This window comes from Biomphalaria glabrata, chromosome 5 (genome assembly GCF_947242115.1).
Source record: "Biomphalaria glabrata chromosome 5, xgBioGlab47.1, whole genome shotgun sequence".
Lineage (NCBI taxonomy): Eukaryota > Metazoa > Mollusca > Gastropoda > Planorbidae > Biomphalaria > Biomphalaria glabrata.
Window position 1 is genome coordinate 36,159,120 of NC_074715.1, and position 23,792 is coordinate 36,182,911.

The window sequence follows — 23,792 nt, forward strand, 5'->3', positions numbered from 1 at the left end:
TCTTGCTTATAACTCTAGTGATACTTTGTTAGAGAAGAAAATAGTATGGCCTAAAGGACGTAGTACAATAACCATATTGATGTTTTATTTGTCCTTTTCTAAACCTTTGGACATGAGTCTGCTTAATCTGACCTCTAGGACACGACAAGCATAAATTAGGGACATCATTTTCGTTCTGGTTTCAACATTGGTTTATTACTTGGAACTTTCTGGAGCGTAGCCCAGCTGTGCGTGCGCATATTTGAGTAAAGACCTATTGATTGAAGTACTTATTGGCGTAAATCCACTAGGTCAGGCTGTTAGGTTTGAGTTGTCAGAGTCTGGCTTTGTACTGTGAAAGCAAGATTTGTGCACAGAATTGTGTGCATTCCCTGACACACACACCTCGGTCTATGTTTACATCTGGTTTGTTCACACATTCATTGTTTTCACTATTTATGTTCTAATGATTCTACAGCGCTAGGTCGTCAACATGTTTTCTTAACCTCCAGGAAGTCTTCGTGTAGAGATAGATCTCTACTAGAGCAATCTCGACCACACGTTTCACTGTATCACTGAAGGTGTTCACTTCTGTAGAGCCATATATCGATCGGGGTACAGTTTGACGCGTTGATATAGAACTAATAAAAATTGTATTTTATACAGATCTATTTAGTAGCTGTAAACTTGTGTACGCTTGGCATGTAATGATTTCCATGATTGCTGTTACAAAGTGTGTTTCCAATAGTTTATGAAATGCATTTTATACTTCAGTTCTTTTCTTACATTTTGTTGGCATCAAGAATAAGAAGAACAGGAAGATGGCAGTACATTGGTCATAAAAAACAAAACAGATCTTACCTATGAAAACATGAACATTGTGTCCATTTCGTAGTCTGTTATCATTGAACCTATTGATAGGGTGCTAGTGTTTTATATGCAGTGCACAGTGTGTTTTATTATTGGCCCTTATTAATGTGTTTCTTTCATTCTTCAAAGTGAGTGCCATGACGACTAATTGGTATATCAATAACCCAACAGGGATCTGGAATATTGGTCTGGAAACGAAAGCGTTTACTTAGCCTCTGCTTAACGTTCATGTGTTTGCATGTGATTTGTGTATGTGTGTTTGTACGTCTCGGTATAAGGGTAGGTCTCGAGTGGTTTCCCAGGTTAAGCTTGCATTTGTTTTGTTATTTCTCAGGTATGTGGTTTTGTGTTTGGTAAAAGAAGCAGTGCGAATATTTTGGCCACACAATCCCTTGGTGAACTTCTAAGTATGAGCATATTAAAATAAACAACCCTTAGATCTACCATGCAGTTAATTAGAATAGAAAGCTTTGATCAGTTCAACGTGGTGTAAAACAGCACAAACTGGCCGAGGACCTTTATCTTCAATCTTGTCATCACTCAACAATCTATTTCTAACCATTTAGTCTTTGGATGTCTGTGTTTAGGGCGGGGAAGGCTTTAAAGACAAGATAAATGTTGGCCAGGGTGATGTTAACACTTTTAATGGCTGTCATGTTAGCCAGGCTGATGTCAACACATTTCATGGCTGTTCTGTTTGACACACAATAAATTAGCTACGAAGTCAACTCGCTAGGCCAGTTTCTACTGTGTGCAGGGGATACAATTAGTTTGGAAAGTGACTATTAGATTTTATATTTAAAAAATGTTGATTTTTGGGTCCCCTGCCCCTCTCTTTGTATGCCATAAAGCATGACGCTGTCAACTAAGACCTAGATCGTGTTAGCTCTTGATCCGATGGAACTTTCTGTCTCAATAAACCCTTCGGCTACCGAAAGGAGTAGGTCTAGAATATAAATCGGTCGAAAAGAAAAAAAAATCTCCCAATGCTAGTACAACTAAACCATGTCGTGATTACATCATCTTGTATTGACCTATCATAGTTGTACTGAAAGTTATATAGTAGAACTAAACCATGTCGTGATTACATCATCTTGTATTGACCTATCATAGTTGTAGTGAAAGTTATATAGTACAACTAAGCCATGTCGTGATTACATCATCTTGTATTAACCTATCATAGTTGTACTGAAAGTTATATAGTACAACTAAACCATGTCGTGATTACATCATCTTGTATTGACTTATCATAGTTGTACTGAAAGTTATATAGTAGAACTAAACCATGTCGTGATTACATCATCTTGTATTGACCTATCATAGTTGTACTGAAAGTTATATAGTAGAACTAAACCATGTCGTGATTACATCATCTTGTATTGACCTATCATAGTTGTAGTGAAAGTTATATAGTACAACTAAGCCATGTCGTGATTACATCATCTTGTATTAACCTATCATAGTTGTACTGAAAGTTATATAGTACAACTAAACCATGTCGTGATTACATCATCTTGTATTGACTTATCATAGTTGTAGTGAAAGTTATATAGTAGAACTAAACCATGTCGTGATTACATCATCTTGTATTGACCTATCATAGTTGTAGTGAAAGTTATATAGTAGAACTAAACCATGTCGTGATTACATCATCTTGTATTGACCTATCATAGTTGTAGTGAAAGTTATATAGTACAACTAAGCCATGTCGTGATTACATCATCTTGTATTGACCTATCATAGTTGTAGTGAAAGTTATATAGTACAACTAAGCCATGTCGTGATTACATCATCTTGTATTGACCTATCATAGTTGTTGTGAAAGTTATATAGTAGAACTAAACCATGTCGTGATTACATCATCTTGTATTAACCTATCATAGTTGTAGTGAAAGTTATATAGTAGAACTAAACCATGTCGTGATTACATCATCTTGTATTGACCTATCATAGTTGTAGTGAAAGTTATATAGTAGAACTAAACCATGTCGTGATTACATCATCTTGTACTGACCTATCATAGTTGTAGTGAAAGTTATATAGTACATTAAGCCATGTCGTGATTACATCATCTTGTATTGATCTATCATAGTTGTAGTGAAAGTTATTGTAACTCTTCCTGATTACTTTTTTTTTTCTTTCTGCACTTAAACTTCTGTATTTTTTATTTATTATTTTCTTCAAGTGCCAAAAGTCATTGGTATTGAACTGATCCCAGTGATGTGTTTGTTATGAGATTCAACAGATGCATCAAACTACATCTGTATAAACAAATCGTACTTTTTAATTCATTTCTTTTCAAGATGTTGGCTAAAAATCTATAGTCTTCTCTCGTACACACCTGTCTACACAGTCAGCGCATTTTTTGTTGTGTGTTGCTTCGTGGTAGGTTCTGTGTGTGCTTAGATCTAAAGTGTGATTAAATACCGGCCGCTTAGTGAAAATATGTCTACCTGTTGGACAAGTGTGTCAGAGAGCTTACTAGAATCTATGTTCGATATGTCACGCAGGGCGACGAACAACAAACAAGACATTCTAATTAAGCGGTTGAGATGCTATCGTATGTGAGTTGTTCAGTTCAGAGTCGTTTTTGAGTTGTTTAGTCCAGTCTTTGCTTATAGAACTGTGTGACAACTAGATTTTGTGAAAATTGTGTAGAAATTTGAAGGTGTTGGAGCATCAAATAATGTTCACATTAGCTATGCTATTATGGAATTAGTTATACCATTTTCAAAGTATAAAAAGGTGTTTATGCTATCCTAAAATAAAAAGAAATGTAGCCTTTAAATATGGAGTCTTTGTGATAATAGCATGTTCTGATATTTTCACAGTGTTGTTGAATTCGTCCCATTTAGTCTGGTTATATTGATTAGTAGGCTAAGTTGTTTCTTTATACTAAATAGACTCTATCAAATCCATCGCGTAACGCATTCTCCGATTAATTAATGGAGTTATTTTTTAGGAGTTCTCTCAACATGATTTTCTGTTTTGAAGCGCCATTGGGATCTTGTATATGTTGTGTAATCTGTGATTCTGCTGCAGTTTATTTCTAGCTTTGTCCTGAAACGTAACAATGTGAAGTCTTCTTCTCCCATCACGGACTATCAACATAATGAACATTTCGAAATATGTAGAGGTGAAACATTTCTGTTCTTAGGATTTTATTCTCCACATTCCTAAAGCTTAAACTCCAGTATGGATCCAAGAGCCATCAATGGATTTGAATATCTCGAAGAGGAGTATCCAAAGAGTCCCATGGTGCAGTATGAGCAGAACAGACGAAGGGACACAGGTAATGTGTGTGTTTGTAACACGAGAGTCTTTAGTGAGTGCCTGATTGCACTGTTTAGGTTTCATAGTTTAGAGCTTCATATCAAATCCTAGTTATAAATAATATTGTAATAATGAAATACTTTTAAGGACAGACATATCACCGAGTACAAGAATATGTTTATAGTATTGACGACATGACGGTGTCTAGCTCTAGGCCATTCTGAGACAGTCACAACGAGACAGTGTTTATCTCCACGTGGTTTCGTGCACATCCGTCTGTAAATCCTTAATGATACCTTCATTTTTCTTTGTTATCGTAAAAAATCAATAAGGCCTGTACCAAATTATCTGGAATCGTGCATTCTGTCAACTGAATAATTGATGTTCCTTTTTGGCCACTAGAGCTCATTGTACAAGCGGAACTGTGCCCGAGTGCCTTGATTGTATGTCAGTAGTAGTTCAGTAATGAGAGTCTCATTAGACATTTCTTTTTTTTTTTTTTATCTTGATCACACAGTTGCCTCTAATTTATCATCCAAACCTGTGAGAGACAAGGGCAATCACTCAAGTCATTCATACCTGCACCCTATCGAAACCAACGTAAAGTGCATATTTAAACAAATAATTTCATGAACTTTCCGGTGAATGAAGTCTAAAATGAGCCCATTAAATACACTTTTCCCGTTTGTTCTTTTGAGCTGACATTTCCGTTGAATGTTATAATATGGTAAAATAACAACAAGGCATGAGGGTAGTTTGAAATACGTAATATTTGGACCATAGTTCACGAATCTAATCTTTTAGCAACATATAGACATACATTTTGAATTCGGAGAGTAGCCTATACGTTTTAATTTGTTTTAACGCTAATAAAAAGTCTGTTGAAATGTTATTGCAAGGAATTTCTAAAGGTTTGTTGTTAATAAAATCTACTAGAGATCGATTATTCATTTAATTATTCTTTTTCAATTGCGAATATCGCATCAACTGAAGTTTAGTGAGACTTTGACAGTACAATTAGCCTTCTTATTGTCAGAATTGTGTTTCCATGATTATCTTACGCGAAATTTTGGGTTGTATATGGATTGGATGTATCTTACAGAAATGTTAATTCTGATAGTCAAAGTGGTACTCTATGTTGCTTTGATAACAAGCTTTACTGGCAAGTTTGCAATGCTGAGTCTAAAGAATTCACAGACATGCGCGCATCGTTCTTTTTGAAGCACAAGCTACATTAGTGTACATGTATTTCAAAAAATAGAACACTTCATCTATTTTCGGCTTTTGCTCGACTGCCAATTTTATTACCTGGCAAACTGCCCCCTTTTTTTCTTTTGTTATAGGATTTGTGATTAACACTGTGTCATTTGGACTGGCCAGGGCAGACAAATCTTGTTGAGCTCTAGAAACAGTCAGACATTGCCGCTGTTATTGCTAATGGACTTTCAAATCTATTCATCATCGCTGAGAAAGTTGCAATGCATTTCATTGGACATTTTTAGATACATTTTATTTCCCCTTTGTTACTTCTTGACTTACTACCACTGTCACTAAATAAGCCTTTGTTGTAATCACCAGACGCTGTAGTGCATTTTTCTGCTTCTATAAACTTCTTTGAATTGTATCTATTACTAAATTAATTGACTAACTTTTTTTTTTGGTCCTTAATAGATCCATAATAGCAGAGACTTTTTTTTATCCTCTTGTAGTCAGAGACTAATGGGAAAGATGTCAAATCAACCCAACTTAATGAGTCCCTGCACAGTTTCAGTTCCAGGCGTTGAACCTGCTTTTTTTAAAAAATTTATTTTAACTGAATTTGTATAGCGTACCTTCCATGATAAGGCATGCACAATGCAGTCTGTAGTCAATTTCTGTAGTGGATACTTGGAGCGAGGGGTGTTAGTGGAGTTGGGCATCGGGTTGTAGCTCCAGACTACTAGTCTGACTTACCTTTGTAGGCATCGGGTTGTAGCTCCAGACAACTTACCTTTGTAGGCATCGGGTTGTAGCTCCAGACAACTTACCTTTGTAGGCATCGGGTTAAAGCTCCAGACAACTTACCTTTGTAGGCATCGGGTTATAGCTCCAGACAACTTACCTTTGTAGGCATCGGGTTATAGCTCCAGACAACTTACCTTTGTAGGCATCGGGTTATAGCTCCAGACAACTTACCTTTGTAGGCATCGGGTTGTAGCTCCAGACAACTTACCTTTGTAGGCATCGGGTTATAGCTCCAGACAACTTACCTTTGTAGGCATCGGGTTATAGCTCCAGACAACTTACCTTTGTAGGCATCGGGTTATAGCTCCAGACAACTTACCTTTGTAGGCATCGGGTTGTAGCTCCAGACAACTTCCCTTTGTAGGCATCGGGTTATAGCTCCAGACAACTTACCTTTGTAGGCATCGGGTTGTAGCTCCAGACAACTTACCTTTGTAGGCATCGGGTTGTAGCTCCAGAAAACTTACCTTTGTAGGCATCGGGTTATAGCTCCAGACAACTTACCTTTGTAGGCATCGGGTTATAGCTCCAGAGAACTTACCTTTGTAGGCATCGGGTTGTAGCTCCAGACAACTTACCTTTGTAGGCATCGGGTTATAGCTCCAGACAACTTACCTTTGTAGGCATCGGGTTAGAGCTCCAGACAACTTACCTTTGTAGGCATCGGGTTATAGCTCCAGACAACTTACCTTTGTAGGCATCGGGTTGTAGCTCCAGACAACTTACCTTTGTAGGCATCGGGTTGTAGCTCCAGAGAACTTACCTTTGTAGGCATCGGGTTGTAGCTCCAGACAACTAGTCTGACTTACCTTTGTAGGCATCGGGTTGTAGCTCCAGACAACTTACCTTTGTAGGCATCGGGTTGTAGCTCCAGACAACTTACCTTTGTAGGCATCGGGTTATAGCTCCAGACAACTTACCTTTGTAGGCATCGGGTTGTAGCTCCAGACAACTTACCTTTGTAGGCATCGGGTTGTAGCTCCAGACAACTTACCTTTGTAGGCATCGGGTTATAGATCCAGACAACTTACCTTTGTAGGCATCGGGTTATAGCTCCAGACAACTTACCTTTGTAGGCATCGGGTTGTAGCTCCAGACAACTTACCTTTGTAGGCATCAGGTTGTAGCTCCAGACAACTTACCTTTGTAGGCATCGGGTTATAGCTCCAGACAACTTACCTTTGTAGGCATCGGGTTATAGCTCCAGACAACTTACCTTTGTAGGCATCGGGTTATAGCTCCAGACAACTTACCTTTGTAGGCATCGGGTTATAGCTCCAGACAACTTACCTTTGTAGGCATCGGGTTATAGCTCCAGAGAACTTACCTTTGTAGGCATCGGGTTGTAGCTCCAGACAACTTACCTTTGTAGGCATCGGGTTATAGCTCCAGACAACTTACCTTTGTAGGCATCGGGTTATAGCTCCAGAGAACTTACCTTTGTAGGCATCGGGTTATAGCTCCAGAGAACTTACCTTTGTAGGCATCGGGTTGTAGCTCCAGACAACTTACCTTTGTAGGCATCGGGTTGTAGCTCCAGACAACTTACCTTTGTAGGCATCGGGTTATAGCTCCAGACAACTTACCTTTGTAGGCATCGGGTTGTAGCTCCAGACAACTTACCTTTGTAGGCATCGGGTTGTAGCTCCAGACAACTTACCTTTGTAGGCATCTGGTTGTAGCTTCAGACAACTAGTCTTACTTACCTTTGTAGGCATCGGGTTGTAGCTCCAGACAACTTACATTTGTAGGCATCGGGTTATAGCTCCAGACAACTTACCTTTGTAGGCATCGGGTTGTAGCTCCAGACAACTAGTCTGACTTACCTTTGTAGGCATCGGTTGTAGCTCCAGACAACTTACCTTTGTAGGCATCGGGTTGTAGCTCCAGACAACTTACCTTTGTAGGCATCGGGTTGTAGCTCCAGACAACTTACCTTTGTAGGCATCGGGTTATAGCTCCAGACAACTTACCTTTGTAGGCATCGGGTTGTAGCTCCAGACAACTTACCTTTGTAGGCATCGGGTTGTAGCTCCAGACAACTTACCTTTGTAGGCATCGGGTTATAGCTCCAGACAACTTACCTTTGTAGGCATCGGGTTATGGCTCCAGACAACTTACCTTTGTAGGCATCGGGTTATAGCTCCAGACAACTTACCTTTGTAGGCATCGGGTTGTAGCTCCAGACAACTTACCTTTGTAGGCATCGGGTTGTAGCTCCAGACAACTTACCTTTGTAGGCATCGGGTTATAGCTCCAGACAACTTACCTTTGTAGGCATCGGGTTGTAGCTCCAGACAACTTACCTTTGTAGGCATCGGGTTGTAGCTCCAGACAACTTACCTTTGTAGGCATCGGGTTATAGCTCCAGACAACTTACCTTTGTAGGCATCGGGTTATAGCTCCAGACAACTTACCTTTGTAGGCATCGGGTTGTAGCTCCAGACAACTTACCTTTGTAGGCATCGGGTTGTAGCTCCAGACAACTTACCTTTGTAGGCATCGGGTTGTAGCTCCAGACAACTTACCTTTGTAGGCATCGGGTTATAGCTCCAGACAACTTACCTTTGTAGGCATCGGGTTATAGCTCCAGACAACTTACCTTTGTAGGCATCAGGTTGTAGCTCCAGACAACTTACCTTTGTAGGCATCGGGTTGTAGCTTTAGACAACTTACCTTTGTAGGCATCGGGTTGTAGCTCCAGACAACTTACCTTTGTAGGCATCGGGTTATAGCTCCAGACAACTTACCTTTGTAGGCATCGGGTTGTAGCTCCAGACAACTTACCTTTGTAGGCATCGGGTTGTAGCTCCAGACAACTTACCTTTGTAGGCATCGGGTTATAGCTCCAGACAACTTACCTTTGTAGGCATCAGGTTGTAGCTCCAGACAACTTACCTTTGTAGGCATCGGGTTGTAGCTCCAGACAACTTACCTTTGTAGGCATCGGGTTATAGCTCCAGACAACTTACCTTTGTAGGCATCGGGTTGTAGCTCCAGACAACTAGTCTGACTTACCTTTGTAGACATCGGGTTGTAGCTCCAGACAACTTACCTTTGTAGGTATCGGGTTATAGCTCCAGACAACTTACCTTTGTAGGCATCGGGTTATAGCTCCAGACAACTAGTCTGAATTACCTTTGTAGGCATCGGGTTATAGCTCCAGACAACTTACCTTTGTAGGCATCGGGTTGTAGCTCCAGACAACTTACCTTTGTAGGCATCAGGTTGTAGCTCCAGACAACTTACCTTTGTAGGCATCGGGTTATAGCTCCAGACAACTTACCTTTGTAGGCATCGGGTTATAGCTCCAGACAACTTACCTTTGTAGGCATCGGGTTGTAGCTCCAGACAACTTACCTTTGTAGGCATCGGGTTATAGCTCCAGACAACTTACCTTTGTAGGCATCGGGTTGTAGCTCCAGACAACTTACCTTTGTAGGCATCGGGTTGTAGCTCCAGACAACTTACCTTTGTAGGCATCGGGTTATAGCTCCAGACAACTTACCTTTGTAGGCATCGGGTTGTAGCTCCAGACAACTTACCTTTGTAGGCATCGGGTTGTAGTTCCAGACAACTTACCTTTGTAGGCATCGGGTTATAGCTCCAGACAACTTACCTTTGTAGGCATCGGGTTATAGCTCCAGACAACTTACCTTTGTAGGCATCGGGTTATAGCTCCAGACAACTTACCTTTGTAGGCATCGGGCTTGTTATTGAAACGAACTAAAGATGATTTTATTTGATAGATATTCACAGCATTCTATCTCAATTAAAACACACGTGAAATGACAAGGTGTGGAATGCTTTAAAGAACTTCGATCAAAACGACTCATTTCAGCCGGCATTAATCACATTAATCTTCTATCTCCTTCTCTCGGCTTTTCGCTATTTTTAATCCATTCATCTACGTTAATCCACATCAGATACTAAACACTCACACATACTTCATTTTAAGGGAGAAGGTTTCCGTGTTGCCGCTTAGCAAACTCGCGTGGTTTATGTCACTCAGTCACGTGTTTGATATTGAATGTCATCGTTATAATACATTGTTTTTAAGCAATCATACAAACACTTTCTGGTGCAGATCTTTCTGCTCTTTGATTTTCTGGTAGTTTATTGAGGCGATTTGAGCTTGGACTAGCATCTGGTTCCTGATTTTGGCTTTGCCAGAATGACAAAAGCATGCTATCAGCTGGTTACCAAGATATTTTTACATTCAACTTGTCTTATGCACCTCTTATTATCTTTTTTTTTTTGTTGACATTTACTCATTTGTTTATTCATTTCATATTTCTATTAAAATTCATGCATCTAAACTTGAAATCCCTCTAACAAAGACAAAAGCTTTCAACTCATGTAAAATAAAATCTCAATACCGATAACCGGGCCGTAGTGAAGGTCTGATTGTAAGGCTAGATCTGCATGTAAAAAATAATATTTCAAAAGAAGTTTTTTTGGTAGACCTAATTTTAAGTCAAATGATTAGTTGGCCAATTAAAATGTGAGCACACTTTTGAATGTATTCATTCTCAAGGACAGTGACGTATGGAAGAACGACTGTTCTATCGATTTGTTGTATGTCATGTTTTCTTTTGAACCATGTTTAAGTGTATTTGATGCAGCCATGAAAGCTGATCACTGGGTAAACACAATTCTGTTTTGATATCTTCCCGAGACGTTTATCTAGCACAGGCTCGTGACAACTTGCCTCACAGTCACTCCAATGTTCAGCCGTAGCACCTTCATCGATTTGTACTCCTGAACCCAGTGTATTTAGTAGACGCCTGAGACAGATCGAAACTTTCTGTGGTCCCAATCCCTCTTACTTAGCCAAACTGTTTTCAATTCTTTGTGGTTATCATGTGTATAATTTTGTTCTCAATATCAAAGCAAACTTAGAAACTTACATACAAATAGCCTTTAATCTAATTAGTTGCTTTTTGTTAGAAGTGCAACCACTTTGTAGCACTAAGGTCTGGGCTACATGAACGTATTTCTAAGTACTATTTGCATTGTTATACAAGGGCATTGAACGTCTTCTAATAGTCCTTTCGCTCATGAAGGTATCACTCGAGTTAGTTGAATAAGAGTTGAAGTAGAGTTTATCTTGACTAATCTTATCAAACGTCGCTTGCGCTGTGGCTGAAAAGAAAAGCCTTGATCAATCAAACTAATGAGATGCAATGAGTCATGAGCTAACGAGATGCAATTGACGCCACACCTTTCATCTCCTCTGATAAGCTTATCTATGGCTCGCTCCTTCGATATAAACAATAGCCAGGTAGAGGTCACTTGGATATCGGAAAGAAATGTTTGTGGCAGCATTGGACGAACTGGTGCGGCTATTGAACGACTAATAGCGAGGACTATCTGGTCGCAACAAATGACATGAGACACATTGCTCTGATCAGGGCTGTTGACTTGTACTTGCGATAATATAAAGGTGTAAAATATCAGCTGTAATCCAGATTGCTTGCTTGTACTAGCGGTACTATTGAAATGTGAACCTTTTTTTTGTTATCTTTTTTTTTTTTCTCTGTATAAATTTAAAAACAAACAAAAAACCTTGCTTTAATGTATCTGACATTCTTGTTTCTAAATCAATTTCAATTTTATTTGCAATCTAAAAAAAAGGATCAATTCATATGTATTTATTTAATTTTTGTAGCTCTTATTATATGTCAATATGATATCTAGATTTCGATTTCGAACTGAACTCATATATGAGCGTTGTAAAAAGTCATTGGTCTCCAAAGTAAAGTGACAAGAGCTACTGTTGAAGTATTGAACTTTTGTTGATGGCTGTCTAGTTCTCTGAATGAAATGGTAAGATCAATGACAGGACAAGAATGACAGTCAAAGTCTCTAAACAAACCGGTTTGTCGCGAAAATCTTTCCTATGTCAGTGGTTTGAAGGCTGTAATTATTTGAACGGCAGTGAACAATGAACTGTGTAGCTGGGGCTTAGGTGTGTTGTAAATCTTTCGTCTTGTGTTTTGCATTGCATATTACGTTCAGTGTGTATATATACTAGGTAACACAAACAGTACAGTCGATGTTGTTTTTTCCCCTATGATCGGACAGCACTTTTAATTAAAATAGTAAAGATAAAAATTCTGTTCGATACCTGAGGTATACAAAACTACTTATGACTTCATACTAAACAGCTGATTCTTATCCATTTCAAACTTAAATATTGTATGTTATTTACATTAACAGCCCGTAACACAAAACAAAGGTAGACACGATACGTATCATAGTTTTCATTACCACTCTATTTTATGACTAGCGAGTCACTGGATTTAGTACATACATCATAATACAAGTACATACATCATAATACAAGTACATACATCATAATACACATACTCGATTCTTTTGATGTAAATTTCTGCTAGTTATAAAACCATTGATTGGGTTGGTCATTTCAATATCCACTTGCCCATTACCCATTAAAATATAACTTTCCCGTGTTGATTTGTATGCATCAGTTTTACCCGACACTGTCTTGCTAAGAGTTAAATGTATATGAATTTACTGAGACAGGTCTAGCAAGTCTAATCATTTGTGTTCAGTCTAGACTCTAGTCTTTTTAAACGACATTAATATATTCCTAACATAAGGAACTATTTATCAGAAGACTGCTAGATAACTCTAAAATCTTGTTTTTCATCCTATACAAATGTTATGCATTCATGTCAGCGTTTTTTTTTTGTTTCAGATGAAAGAGACGCCGTTCAGAAAAAGACATTCACTAAATGGGTCAACAAACATCTTTTGAAGGTAGGTGACCTGGATAGGCCCTGAATACAGACAGATACTTAGATTATCTACATAGAGCTAGACATTAGTACTCTTGATGTGGCAAGGATACAACTTTGTGTCTATGATGCCTCTTAAATCTGTTACATACTATTACATTAAGTACATTCACGTAGACAGTACTTTATGGTACCGTACTGGTACCGAGATTAAAAAAATAAATAAATAAGTGACTGAAATAATGAACATGGAAATTAAGTCCTGACATGTTATTTCAACCAGCCAATGAAGTACATATCAGTTTTGACTGCTTTATAGAAGTGTTTAGATTGAAACCAGTGTTACAATAGTTCATATTATAACAGGGAATAGGTAGGTATGTAAGCAGTTTGAATGACATTGTGGCGTTGTTTTTATATGAGAGTGATGTCTTGAAATATTTCTACTTATCTCTCTTAATACACCAACACAAGTGGATGCATTAAGTGACACAAAGTTTACTTGATTCATTGTAACTCCTTTTCAATGTAGGGTACAGACTACAAAATATCAATAGAAATCTAAATGTTGAATGAAATTAGAAACCACAGTAATAAATTCAGTATATTCTATATGAATATTAGTACAATTAGCTGACAATAATGGAGCTGCTTGACTACCAATTGATTTGAACTGACCACGATATGCACCTTGGTCTTCTTTTTATTTTCATATAGCACTTTAAAAAACAAAGAACCATCTGAAACTAAACCAACTTTCTTTCATGCCTGCCCCTTGTTGTTAGGATATCGAACGTCCAAGGTCTCAAGTTAAAGATTTGATTAGCATCAATAACTTATTTTCTTCTCTGAGCTACTTTGTTTAAATCTGTCTTTATCAAATGTGTTTTCGAGTGTGACAGACTTGCTTTCTATTTGTTTTTTAGAAGTCGAAAGAAATGTATACCCCGTACCATGACAGTTATATATTGATCTGTCCATTAAACGCTAAGCTGGTGTACTTTCAGCAAAAGGTTGCGTGTCTTTTTTTTTTTATTGATTTAGAAGTGAATTGACTATTTGTTAACATGTCAGTCTTTTAATCATTTTAAAACTATTAATAGTTGATTCAGTCCGTTTTATTTGTATAGTTTTCATGTCCTGTAGCCTGTCATTGTCCTCTGTGTGCACTATTTGCGTCAGTCTAGATTGTAAAGCATTACTTTTCTGAGTAAACAGCACTAGTCAGAGTGCAGATGTTTGAAGGACACTATCTGCAGTGACAATGTGCAAGTAACGCAGCACGTAACTGAAGAGAAACGGGTCAAAGAATGTTCACTTCCCTGTGTCAGATTGATTCTAGGATTCACTGTGTAACAAGACACCCAGGCAAACTTTGAAGAAGATGGCTTGGAAGATGAGCGAAGCATGAATTGGTGGCTAGACTAGAAATGTATATTGGTGGAAAGGGGGTGTCGAGGGAATGGCGCTGTGGGGTGGAAGCGCCATGTGCTATATCCAAAACCTACAAGCCGCTTGTATGATGTCGCTTTAAGTTGAAAACCATTTTATCAATTTGTTTACTCAGGGAGTATCCTTGCCTCCCCCCCTCCCCCCAACTCGATACACGATCCAATAGTATTGAGTCAATATAGAGAGAGTTCTTTTAATATATACTGTGCTGAATAGCACTATACAGCCACTAGCATTGTTATACAAATCCTTTAGTCTTGGATGGTAAAGGTCTGTCTTACCAAGCGTATTCGTCTGGGTACCAGAGGCTGCCAAACATTTTCCAGACGTTTAAAGATTTAAAATGCCACACCAGGGCCCAGGCTTAGGGATAAGAAAAATCCCAAATCCCCACCAGAGTTATGATTACACTTTCATTTCTTATTGATTTTGAACTTGTGCAAAATTTATAAATACACTAAGTTAGCTAGCCAAAAATATTTGATTACACTCTCACTCTGTTGCATTTTTTTAAAATTAGCATTATTCAAATTTCCTCACTAGCCAGATTTGATTTTCAGTTTTAGTTAAACTAAAGCATTGTACAAATTAACAGCCTTTTAAAAAAAAAAAAAAAAAAAGACAAACTACCATTCCAGATAAAGCAGCTTTCTAAAAAATGTGTTACTGACAAAGATTTCAACCAATAAGCAAAAGTTGAAATCTGATGTACTACAATCAGATGATCACACCGCACAACTGAAGAAGTATGAAGGACAACTAACACTTATTGGCTATGAAATTGTTGGCCATGATGCGTGACTTTAACCAAAATTCTTTATTCTTGTTGTTCCTACCATTTCCTGTCTCTATGTTCACTTCTTTCTTGTTCACCAGTCACTAAATGATGTCAATTCCATGAGTTGTGTAGCTGGTAACGTTGAGCCCTTACAGACAAGAACACGTAAAGTTCACTTACAATAGTATCGAACTCAGGACATACATGCCGTTATAGACTAAGACATGTTGAGCTGTTGATTGGTTCGATACCTGTCACTTGATAGGGGATCTAAGCTGATAGTCGTGATTGATACCCGTGATTGATACGATAGGACTCCAGAGGTGGTCAGATTGAGTGCAATATTTAGAACTTCTGGCATTTCTTGCGTTCTTTAAACTTGAACTAGATCTAGTGGAAGTTTGCTAGCAAACCCTTGTACAGGATAAGGTGAGAGGTGAGCTCAGTTTTCTCTTGAGACAACTTTCATCTTACTGTGTGAATGTTTGGCCTTTAAACAGAGTTTCGGAGACCTTGAATTGAACCAGAGTCAGGGCTTCAAATTGAATCTTGAATTGGTTAGGCTGTGACAAATAGTAGCCAGTAATTTAGAACTTTTTGAATTCCCTACTTTCGCCTCTTCCTCGATGTTCTCTGTTTTATTGGTTTATTCAGCTATTAAGTCTTGTTAAGTAAGTGTTGTCACAGTTCTTTAAATAGAGTGAAGAAAGTTATACAGAAAACTTACGGAGAGCTTTTGTGTGAAAAGCCTTAATCAGATAGTACGGAACAAAGAGACAAAACATAATCACTAAGTCCTAAAGTAATGTTACAAGATTAGTCAGAGCTGGAACACCAATATATGTTTAGTTCCTAAATACTCTCACGGCACACACACACACACACGGTCAATTCAAGTAGAACTGTTAACCAGCTGCATATATTTTGTCATCTCCAAACAAACAAAACAAAACGTTTTAGAAACCTATGAGCTTGCTAGTCTTGACTGAATGGCCAGGTTCTGGTGGTCTGTTAGATCCACATAAGAAGTCGTCTAACAAGTCCGCTGACATGTCTGCCATGTTTGTATGTGGGGAGACTCCTTGATGTTCACTTCAAGTCTTAAAATGCCTGCATTACTTGCTTTTTTCTTTTTTTAAGAAGACATTGGCTACGTGTCTTTTGAGACTTCTTTTTTTTTTCAGTACATTTTTTAGAAAAAATAAATTGTTGTTATATAGACAGTAGCTAACATTCAAAGGCAATATAAAAATAACTTAATGGCCTTGTTAGGAACTTAACTGCAATCAAAAGAAACAGTCAAGCGTGTTGAACTGAACATTGCGGGCCCAGAGATAAGGGAAGGGCACATCACGTCAGTCATGTACAATCTTTTCTAAAAAAAAAGTAATATGTCTTTAGACTAAATTAAAGTCTTTTTCCATTTGATAGGCTTTTTTTGAGTCTTTTGGTATGGCCAGTTGAAAATAAATTATCACATCACTTCTGACGATCTTGTAAAATATCGAGTGAGTTAAAGGAATCTGACGGTTCACTCATTGTGCATATTTCCTATGAATAAAAAAAAATGAAGGTCTCCTGTTCTAGATTTAACTCTTTCGGTAATTTCAAAGCCCCATTCTCTTCATAGTGCCGATGATTGAGTTCAGCAGTCTGGCCATGAAGTACTTCCATAGTTACGGCATATCATTGGGCTGTTTGAAGAGGAAAGCAATGACATTCTTATTGTTTGGGTTAGTCTTGTATTGACTATAGTATCACCAAGAGACTTCCATCGCAGTACACTGTCATTGCAAGCTGTGTGTGTTTATGTATGTGTCTGTGTGTACGTGATCTAAACTAAAATACATTAGGATCTCGCTTGGACAGCAGAAGAAATGTTGGCTACAGTGACCTACAGTTGACCAGGACGTTGTATGGCAAGCAGTCAAACTGTACTCTCCTCTCAATGCATGTTAGAGACAGAGTTTTGAAGGGCTTAAAATGCTGTGGAATGTTTCAAATAGTCACATTGTTTGTGTTTGGTGGATCATTGGAAAAGATCACTCGAAGATTCTCTGGACTTAGTACCAATAGTTGGATATGTTAGTAAACAAAACATTTGCGACGTTTACAACAGTTGTGTGTTTGTATCTGTGTGAATATATATGGCGACAGAAAAAAAATTGCATTTTGTTCCCCTTGAAGTCTTGACTATGAATGCCTAATAAATAGAACGGTACACTTAGGTGCAATGTAGTATTTTAGTTTGTCGCTTGTCAGATGTGAACTGACTAATAGCTTCACTGGTGTCGAGTCTCAGTGACAGTCTCAATGTGTTGACGAGACTGTGTTCTCCAGAAGTCAACCAAGTGACTTTCAGTCTAACCAAACATGACCAAATAGAAATAAGAAGCCCGCTCATACCTTGCCATTTACTACAAATACGTCGCATTCAGTGGGGGGGGGGGGGGGGGAATCTTGTCGCGTGGACTCATTTTTCTTGAAAGCGAGTGTTGGAAATCTCAGTTGCCAGTATTACAGTGAATCTTTGAAACAGATTGAACTATTGGAAAGGGTTGCCACGTACTAGAGTATTGGGAGACAACAAAACAACAACAAACGCCGTACATTTCAATTCATTGGGACAACGCGAGTTTCCTATTTTATATATGAACCAAAACACGGGTTTGAATATTTCTGCAGCACATGTACAGCTTAGGGGGCGTGGTGGCTGAACGATAAAGCGCTTGGCTTCCTCACCGGGTTCCCGGGTTCGAATCTTTGTGAAGACTGGGATTTTGGGCGCCTAATGGGTACCTGACATTTGTTGGCGAAAATAAAGGGCCGGAATAAAGGCGTTGGTCGTTGTGCTGGCCACATGACACCCTCATTAACGGTGGACCACAGAAACAAATGACCAGCATGAACCCATTCATTCATCAGAATGTCTGGTAGTAAATTTGTTTTTTTGGGTACCAGACACGATTTAAAAAAATGTTAATTTTTAAATATATCATCTGCATGTTGATCATTTAAAAATCTTTTTTAATACAAAAGTAGTACTTTAGTTAAGACTACCGCGATCTCTCTCTCTCTCTCTCTCTAACACACACACATTGTCGAGCTTCTGTTCTCTCTAGTGCAGCTTGTGAGAAAATGTAATATGGAACTGTTTGAACACGTCAAGCAACTTGGAACACGATTTCTAGGGTTTTAGTGTGATAGATCTAGTTAGAATCTATTCATACCCACAAACTCAAACAACAGAATGCAATCAATCTACCATGTCAACATTACTCTCCAGACATGGGCTTGTCAACGCCGCGTAACCGCATTATAAGTGTCCAATCCTCTACACAGAATCCATTATTTTAACCTGCTTTCATTTTTTTCTTCTTCTTGTTTTTGTACATCTCAAGAAATTGTTTTATTTTATTGTAGAATTTGTCCTCTTCGTCTCCCCCCTTTTTGTACACGATTCCATCTGTGTGTGTGTGTGTGTCTGCGCGCGCTAAGTGTTTTATTGTACATGTATTACATGTCATGGACCACAGGCAGAGATGAGATGAGAGTTGAGATTTTAAAATATTAAAAATCTTCGGTCTTTAACATTGTGTTTGTGTGTGGTACCTTGAGACTCAGACCCAATTAATTCCTATCACAATTGAGACTCAGACCCATTTAATTCCTATCACATTGACCATAGCGTACAAGGTAATGTACCGGTACTACCAGTGGTCGGTGGCCAAACAAGTTGTCTAAACTCAAATATTCTAGTTGCAATCAAGGAATCTGATTTGACAGCCACTGGGTGTTCTCTATACGTTGTAGTATTGAACCAAGACGTTTTAACTCTCGTCTCTCCACACTTTCCATTCGATGAAATGTCCTACTATATTAGTACTGGCAAGGTTTGAGAATAGCCTTTAAAAAACACTAGACTCGACACAATGTCCCTAGGTTAATGAGTGCACGTCAAGTTGGGAACAGAAAGGACAAGAGGCTTCAGTTAGATTGCTGTTGTGAGATTGTAATGTGAGGCAAGACTGTGACTCGTCCTTAGTTCCCCTCAGTTATGTAACCTTCAACAAGATGTCGTGACCCAGGTCTGGATGCAATGTATTGACTAGACAGGCGTACTTTGAGTCGTTGAAATCAAGAGATTTATTGGCCATTTGTTTCAATTTTGACATGAAATATAAAATATAACTCAGTGGAAAGATAGGTACAATTATTAGTTGAGACTGAACTATAAAGTTATTAGTTGAGACTGAACTATAGATACAATTATTAGTTGAGACTGAACTATAAATACAATTATTAGTTGAGACTGGACTATAGATACAATTATTAGTTGTGACTGAACTATAGATACAATTATTAGTTGAGACTGGACTATAAATACAATTATTAGTTGAGACTGGACTATAGATACAATTATTAGTTGAGACTGAACTATAGATACAATTATTAGTTGACACTGAACTATAGATACAATTATTAGTTAAGACTGGACTATAGATACAATTATTAGTTAAGACTGAACTATAGATACAATTATTAGTTGAGACTGAACTATAGATACAATTATTAGTTAAGACTGAACTATAGATACAATTATTAGTTGAGACTGGACTATAGATACAACTATTAGTTGAGACTGAACTATAGATACAATTATTAGTTGAGACTGAACTATAGATACAATTGTTAGTTGAGACTGAACCATAGATACAATTGTTAGTTGAGACAGAACTATAGATACAATTATTAGTTGAGACTGAACGTTTGTTTAGATGACGTACACGAAGGTCTAGGTAGTCATGGTAAGTTATGATTATCAACTATCTAAAAACATAATTGACATCAATATTTGAGAAACTTCTTTTGCACTAGGTATCGGATAGATTCTTAAAAGAAAATGTCAGTCGAGGGTCTTACAAAACTCAAAACCAAATTAATGTTATCTATGCAAATGTCTTTCCCCCTCCCCCCCCCCCATTCCCATAGCTCGGTTTGAAATTGTCTCAAGATACTTTGACCCTTATAAGTAAAGAAACAAATGATTAACCAAGTGTAAACTATATCTTGTATTGGTGTGATCAACTTTTCCTCTTGTCAGTATAACTCTTTATGACCTTTAACCTATTGCCTTCTTCTTTGGCACTCGACATCTCTATTTATCTACTGCTTGTGTGTTGTAGGCGTGTCCTGCAGTTTTGTTTGTAGAAATGCTCTCTTGAATGTGTGTTACGTGTGTGTGTGTGTGTGTTTGCTCACCCCGCGTTTATTACACACACAAAATGCTCCATTGTTCCTTTAGTTCATTGCCATTTAGACACATGCGTTTGGCACAAATCTGTTGTAACTTTCTCTGAGCCGCTCTTCCGTTGTTGTTAGGTAGGACTTGAAAGTAGATAAACCCCAGGCATAGTTAACTAGCATACATTGTAGTACACGCGTATAGATCTTACTGCACACACGGACATTTGATAATAGTCATAAAACAACAGGAAACATTGAATCTCCCATAAAAACAAACCAATGGCAGATCAAGTTCACATTTATCATATTTTTGTGTTTGAACAAAGCCGACCATTTAGATCTAGATATTAGTATTAAAAATGACAATTGTAATGATCACGATGCTAAAAGATGTCCATTTGTATTGAAAACGTCTACACCTAATTCAACAAACATGTTAGAGGGAAATTTGGTTTGTAAAGCATTCATAGAATGGGAAATGTTTATGTATAACAAATGCTCTGACTGGTCTATCATGTGGAAACAAGTCCCATCAATGTTCACTCTATTTTCTTCAGTTCTAGATGAATAGTGTTGTTGCTAATTCTGCTCAAAGAGAAGATTACTGTCAGTTTAACCTTAACCTCGAAGTATTTATTGATACATACATGTAGTTTCACACACAAACGTCACGTCTCAACATCGGTTTGATACAACTGTGGAAACTAAATTTGCGGATACTTTTAAGCGACAGTTTAGACTATAAAGACCACCTCATGTCGAACTGAACAAAATATAAAGGATCTAACTCGAGGCTTTATTTTGATATATTTTGTTGTAGGCTGACATGTTGGTCATCACGTTGTACTAACACGTGCTGGCCTACTCGTTTCTTTTGTCCAAACATAATCCAAGATGTGGCATAGGCCTAGAGACACATTTGTATACAATAGAAATGGCTATTAGGTTACGTCATTTGAGGCTGTCCGTTGACTTTGAAAACAAAAACTCAACCAGCCTGACTTGCCAGTTTCTCTTTGCGCTTCTTTGTGGGTCACGTGACGTTCACTATTTAACTTGTTCTCTTTCACCACCTAGACAAGGTCAAAGATAAGGTCACACTGAAATCGAAATGCAAGGATTAAAGTTTGTACAATTTAGTGACATTGTAAACAGAACCTTTTTTTTAAAAAAAAAATATTTACTTTTTATGAACAGCGTATTTTACCTGACATTCCAATCAATTTTAAATCAAATATTCTAAAAGACACAGATAAAAGCACATTTAGTATTCCATGTGCTAGGCCAATTCGTATAGTGCTATTTCTTTTCTAGTGCCATTAGAGCATGGAACGGGTTGCCTGAATGAGCCAGGAAAACCATTGACCTATTAGACCGTGACTCTAATGAATAGACACAATTAGATGTAACACGTAGACACGCATGGATTGGAATGATCTTCTTTTTGAAGGAACTTTTGTAACGAATTAGAAAATTGAAATTTGAGGCATTCAATGATTTTAATAGAAGTCTAGAAAGATGTGAACATGACAATGTCTCCGTACAAGATAAATACTTTCAGGAGATCCTCATTGTAATTGTTTTTACATTTATAAAATGGGAACAGTCTCCCACCACCATCTTTATTTTAATTTAAAAAAAGACTAAATAGAAATAAAAACTGTCAATGTCCCAGTTAGACGTCGTGGATTTCTTTCTCTCTTGTCTTGGATCTACTTGGAACACGGCTGTTTCTAACGGTTCATTGATTGGCTACCATCTCCAAATATTCTCATGACTCTAACCAGCGAGTCTGGTGCAATGTATTTCCCATGTGTGCAAACGTTACACTCAGAGTAGAGGTTATTTAAGTTCATTGCCACGGCTAATCATATCAGTTACCATCTTAGCAACGCTTGCGATCGTAAAACTTATGGTGTAAAAAGTCTACGACTATGTTGGTATCGTACTATTCGATGAAAACTAAATACAAAATCCAGTCTTTCTATAATAAGACATCACGTAATCCTTTGATACTTTCGTAGGCATTTGAGTTCAACTTTTCTTGGCATTGTCTACGTCATTGCGTTAATGTGGTTACATGACTATTGGATTCTTTTTTTTTTTGCTCACCGCTGTATAGACCTTCAACCTGTACAATTTTAATTTTACATGAGGCCTTTGTCTTATATTGTTTGACCACTAGCAGACACAAGAGCTTGTAGACATTTTAATTCCTTTTATTGGGCGACGTCTTGAGATAAAAAGTAATGACTTAAAAAAAATCAATAAGAAACATTTAGCAATATTTCTTCAGCCAACTGGTTTTTATGACACTGACGTAAGGGGCTTGCATGAAGAGCCGCTGGAGAACTGTTTTCTTTACATCGTTGAACTTGAGATTCTTGGGTAGAAGTCTTGTGTCAAGTCGCTCAAGTCTTATCTCATCTAGTGCTACTGTACAAACTTTGACCTATAAACTTTCACCTTCAGCATCGCACATACTTGGCACATCGGATGGTCTGTACACAAATTCCAGACAGATTGTTATTTCTAAGAATTCTTAGGCTGACTCGACCTCTAACGAAATTATGACACCTTTATAAACACGGTTACATACTTTTTGACTTGGTGAACAAACTTCTTTAAAGATTCATTTGGCCATAGAACTATCTTATTAAAAACAAAAGTTTCCTTTGATAATGTCCACTCAGTGATTTTGTTTTCTAATTCTAAAGGAATAAATCAAAATAGAACTTAAGTAAATAAAAAAAATAAAACAGGCTCTATCAAGAAATGCCCCCTCCCCCCCCCCAAAAAAAAAAATCTAATAAAAAAAGGTAACCCCACCACGTGTACTGATAATACATAAAGGAGATAGTGGTCAGTGAGGCTGACGTTTCATGCAGCCTATGAGCATGATAGCCAGTATCTGTGTCAATCTTCAATTCTTATCTTTAGAGGCTCGGGTTGGTTCAAGGTGTATGCGTTTTTTTATTTATTGATGCTAGATTCTCTTGATGCTTAGCGGAAACTATTTATTGAAAGACGCAGTGCTTGAGGAGTGCTCAGAATCAAAAGGAAAGGTGGGGGAGGGGGAGAGACAATATGTTTGGCATGTGTAGCTCCCATTGCGTGTGTCGCTATTTTTAGATTGTTCTTTGACTTAGCGGCTGTGAGTCATCAATATTCGTTTCTATGTATTCATTCCTTTCGGTTCTTTTGTTATGTCTCTCGTGGCATTACACCAACATCCATGCACTTGCTAAGTTTATTCCTTTCTTGTAGTAATGGTACATCTTTAGCAGGAAATCAGTGACGAACAGGAACATGAGTATTACGTCACATGCTTTTTAGACGCTATAAAGAAGACTTTAATAAAAGCAGTGAAGTAAGTTCCCCTTTCAGACCTTGTGTTCTGTAGGGCAGATGATGTAAAGTAAAGG

General features: G+C 37.8%; 1 protein-coding gene across 5 annotated transcripts in view; it reads left to right on the plus strand.

The window, feature by feature from the left end:
* Positions 1-23,792, plus strand: part of LOC106064970 (microtubule-actin cross-linking factor 1, isoforms 1/2/3/4-like) — a 184,831-nt gene that overhangs the window by 25,592 nt on the left and 135,447 nt on the right. For all 5 annotated transcript variants that reach the window (XM_056030218.1, XM_056030219.1, XM_056030220.1 and 2 more), the window contains exon 4: positions 12,851-12,912. In XM_056030218.1, the coding sequence (XP_055886193.1) occupies positions 12,851-12,912 (62 nt within the window). The remainder of the gene's footprint in view (positions 1-12,850; positions 12,913-23,792) is intronic.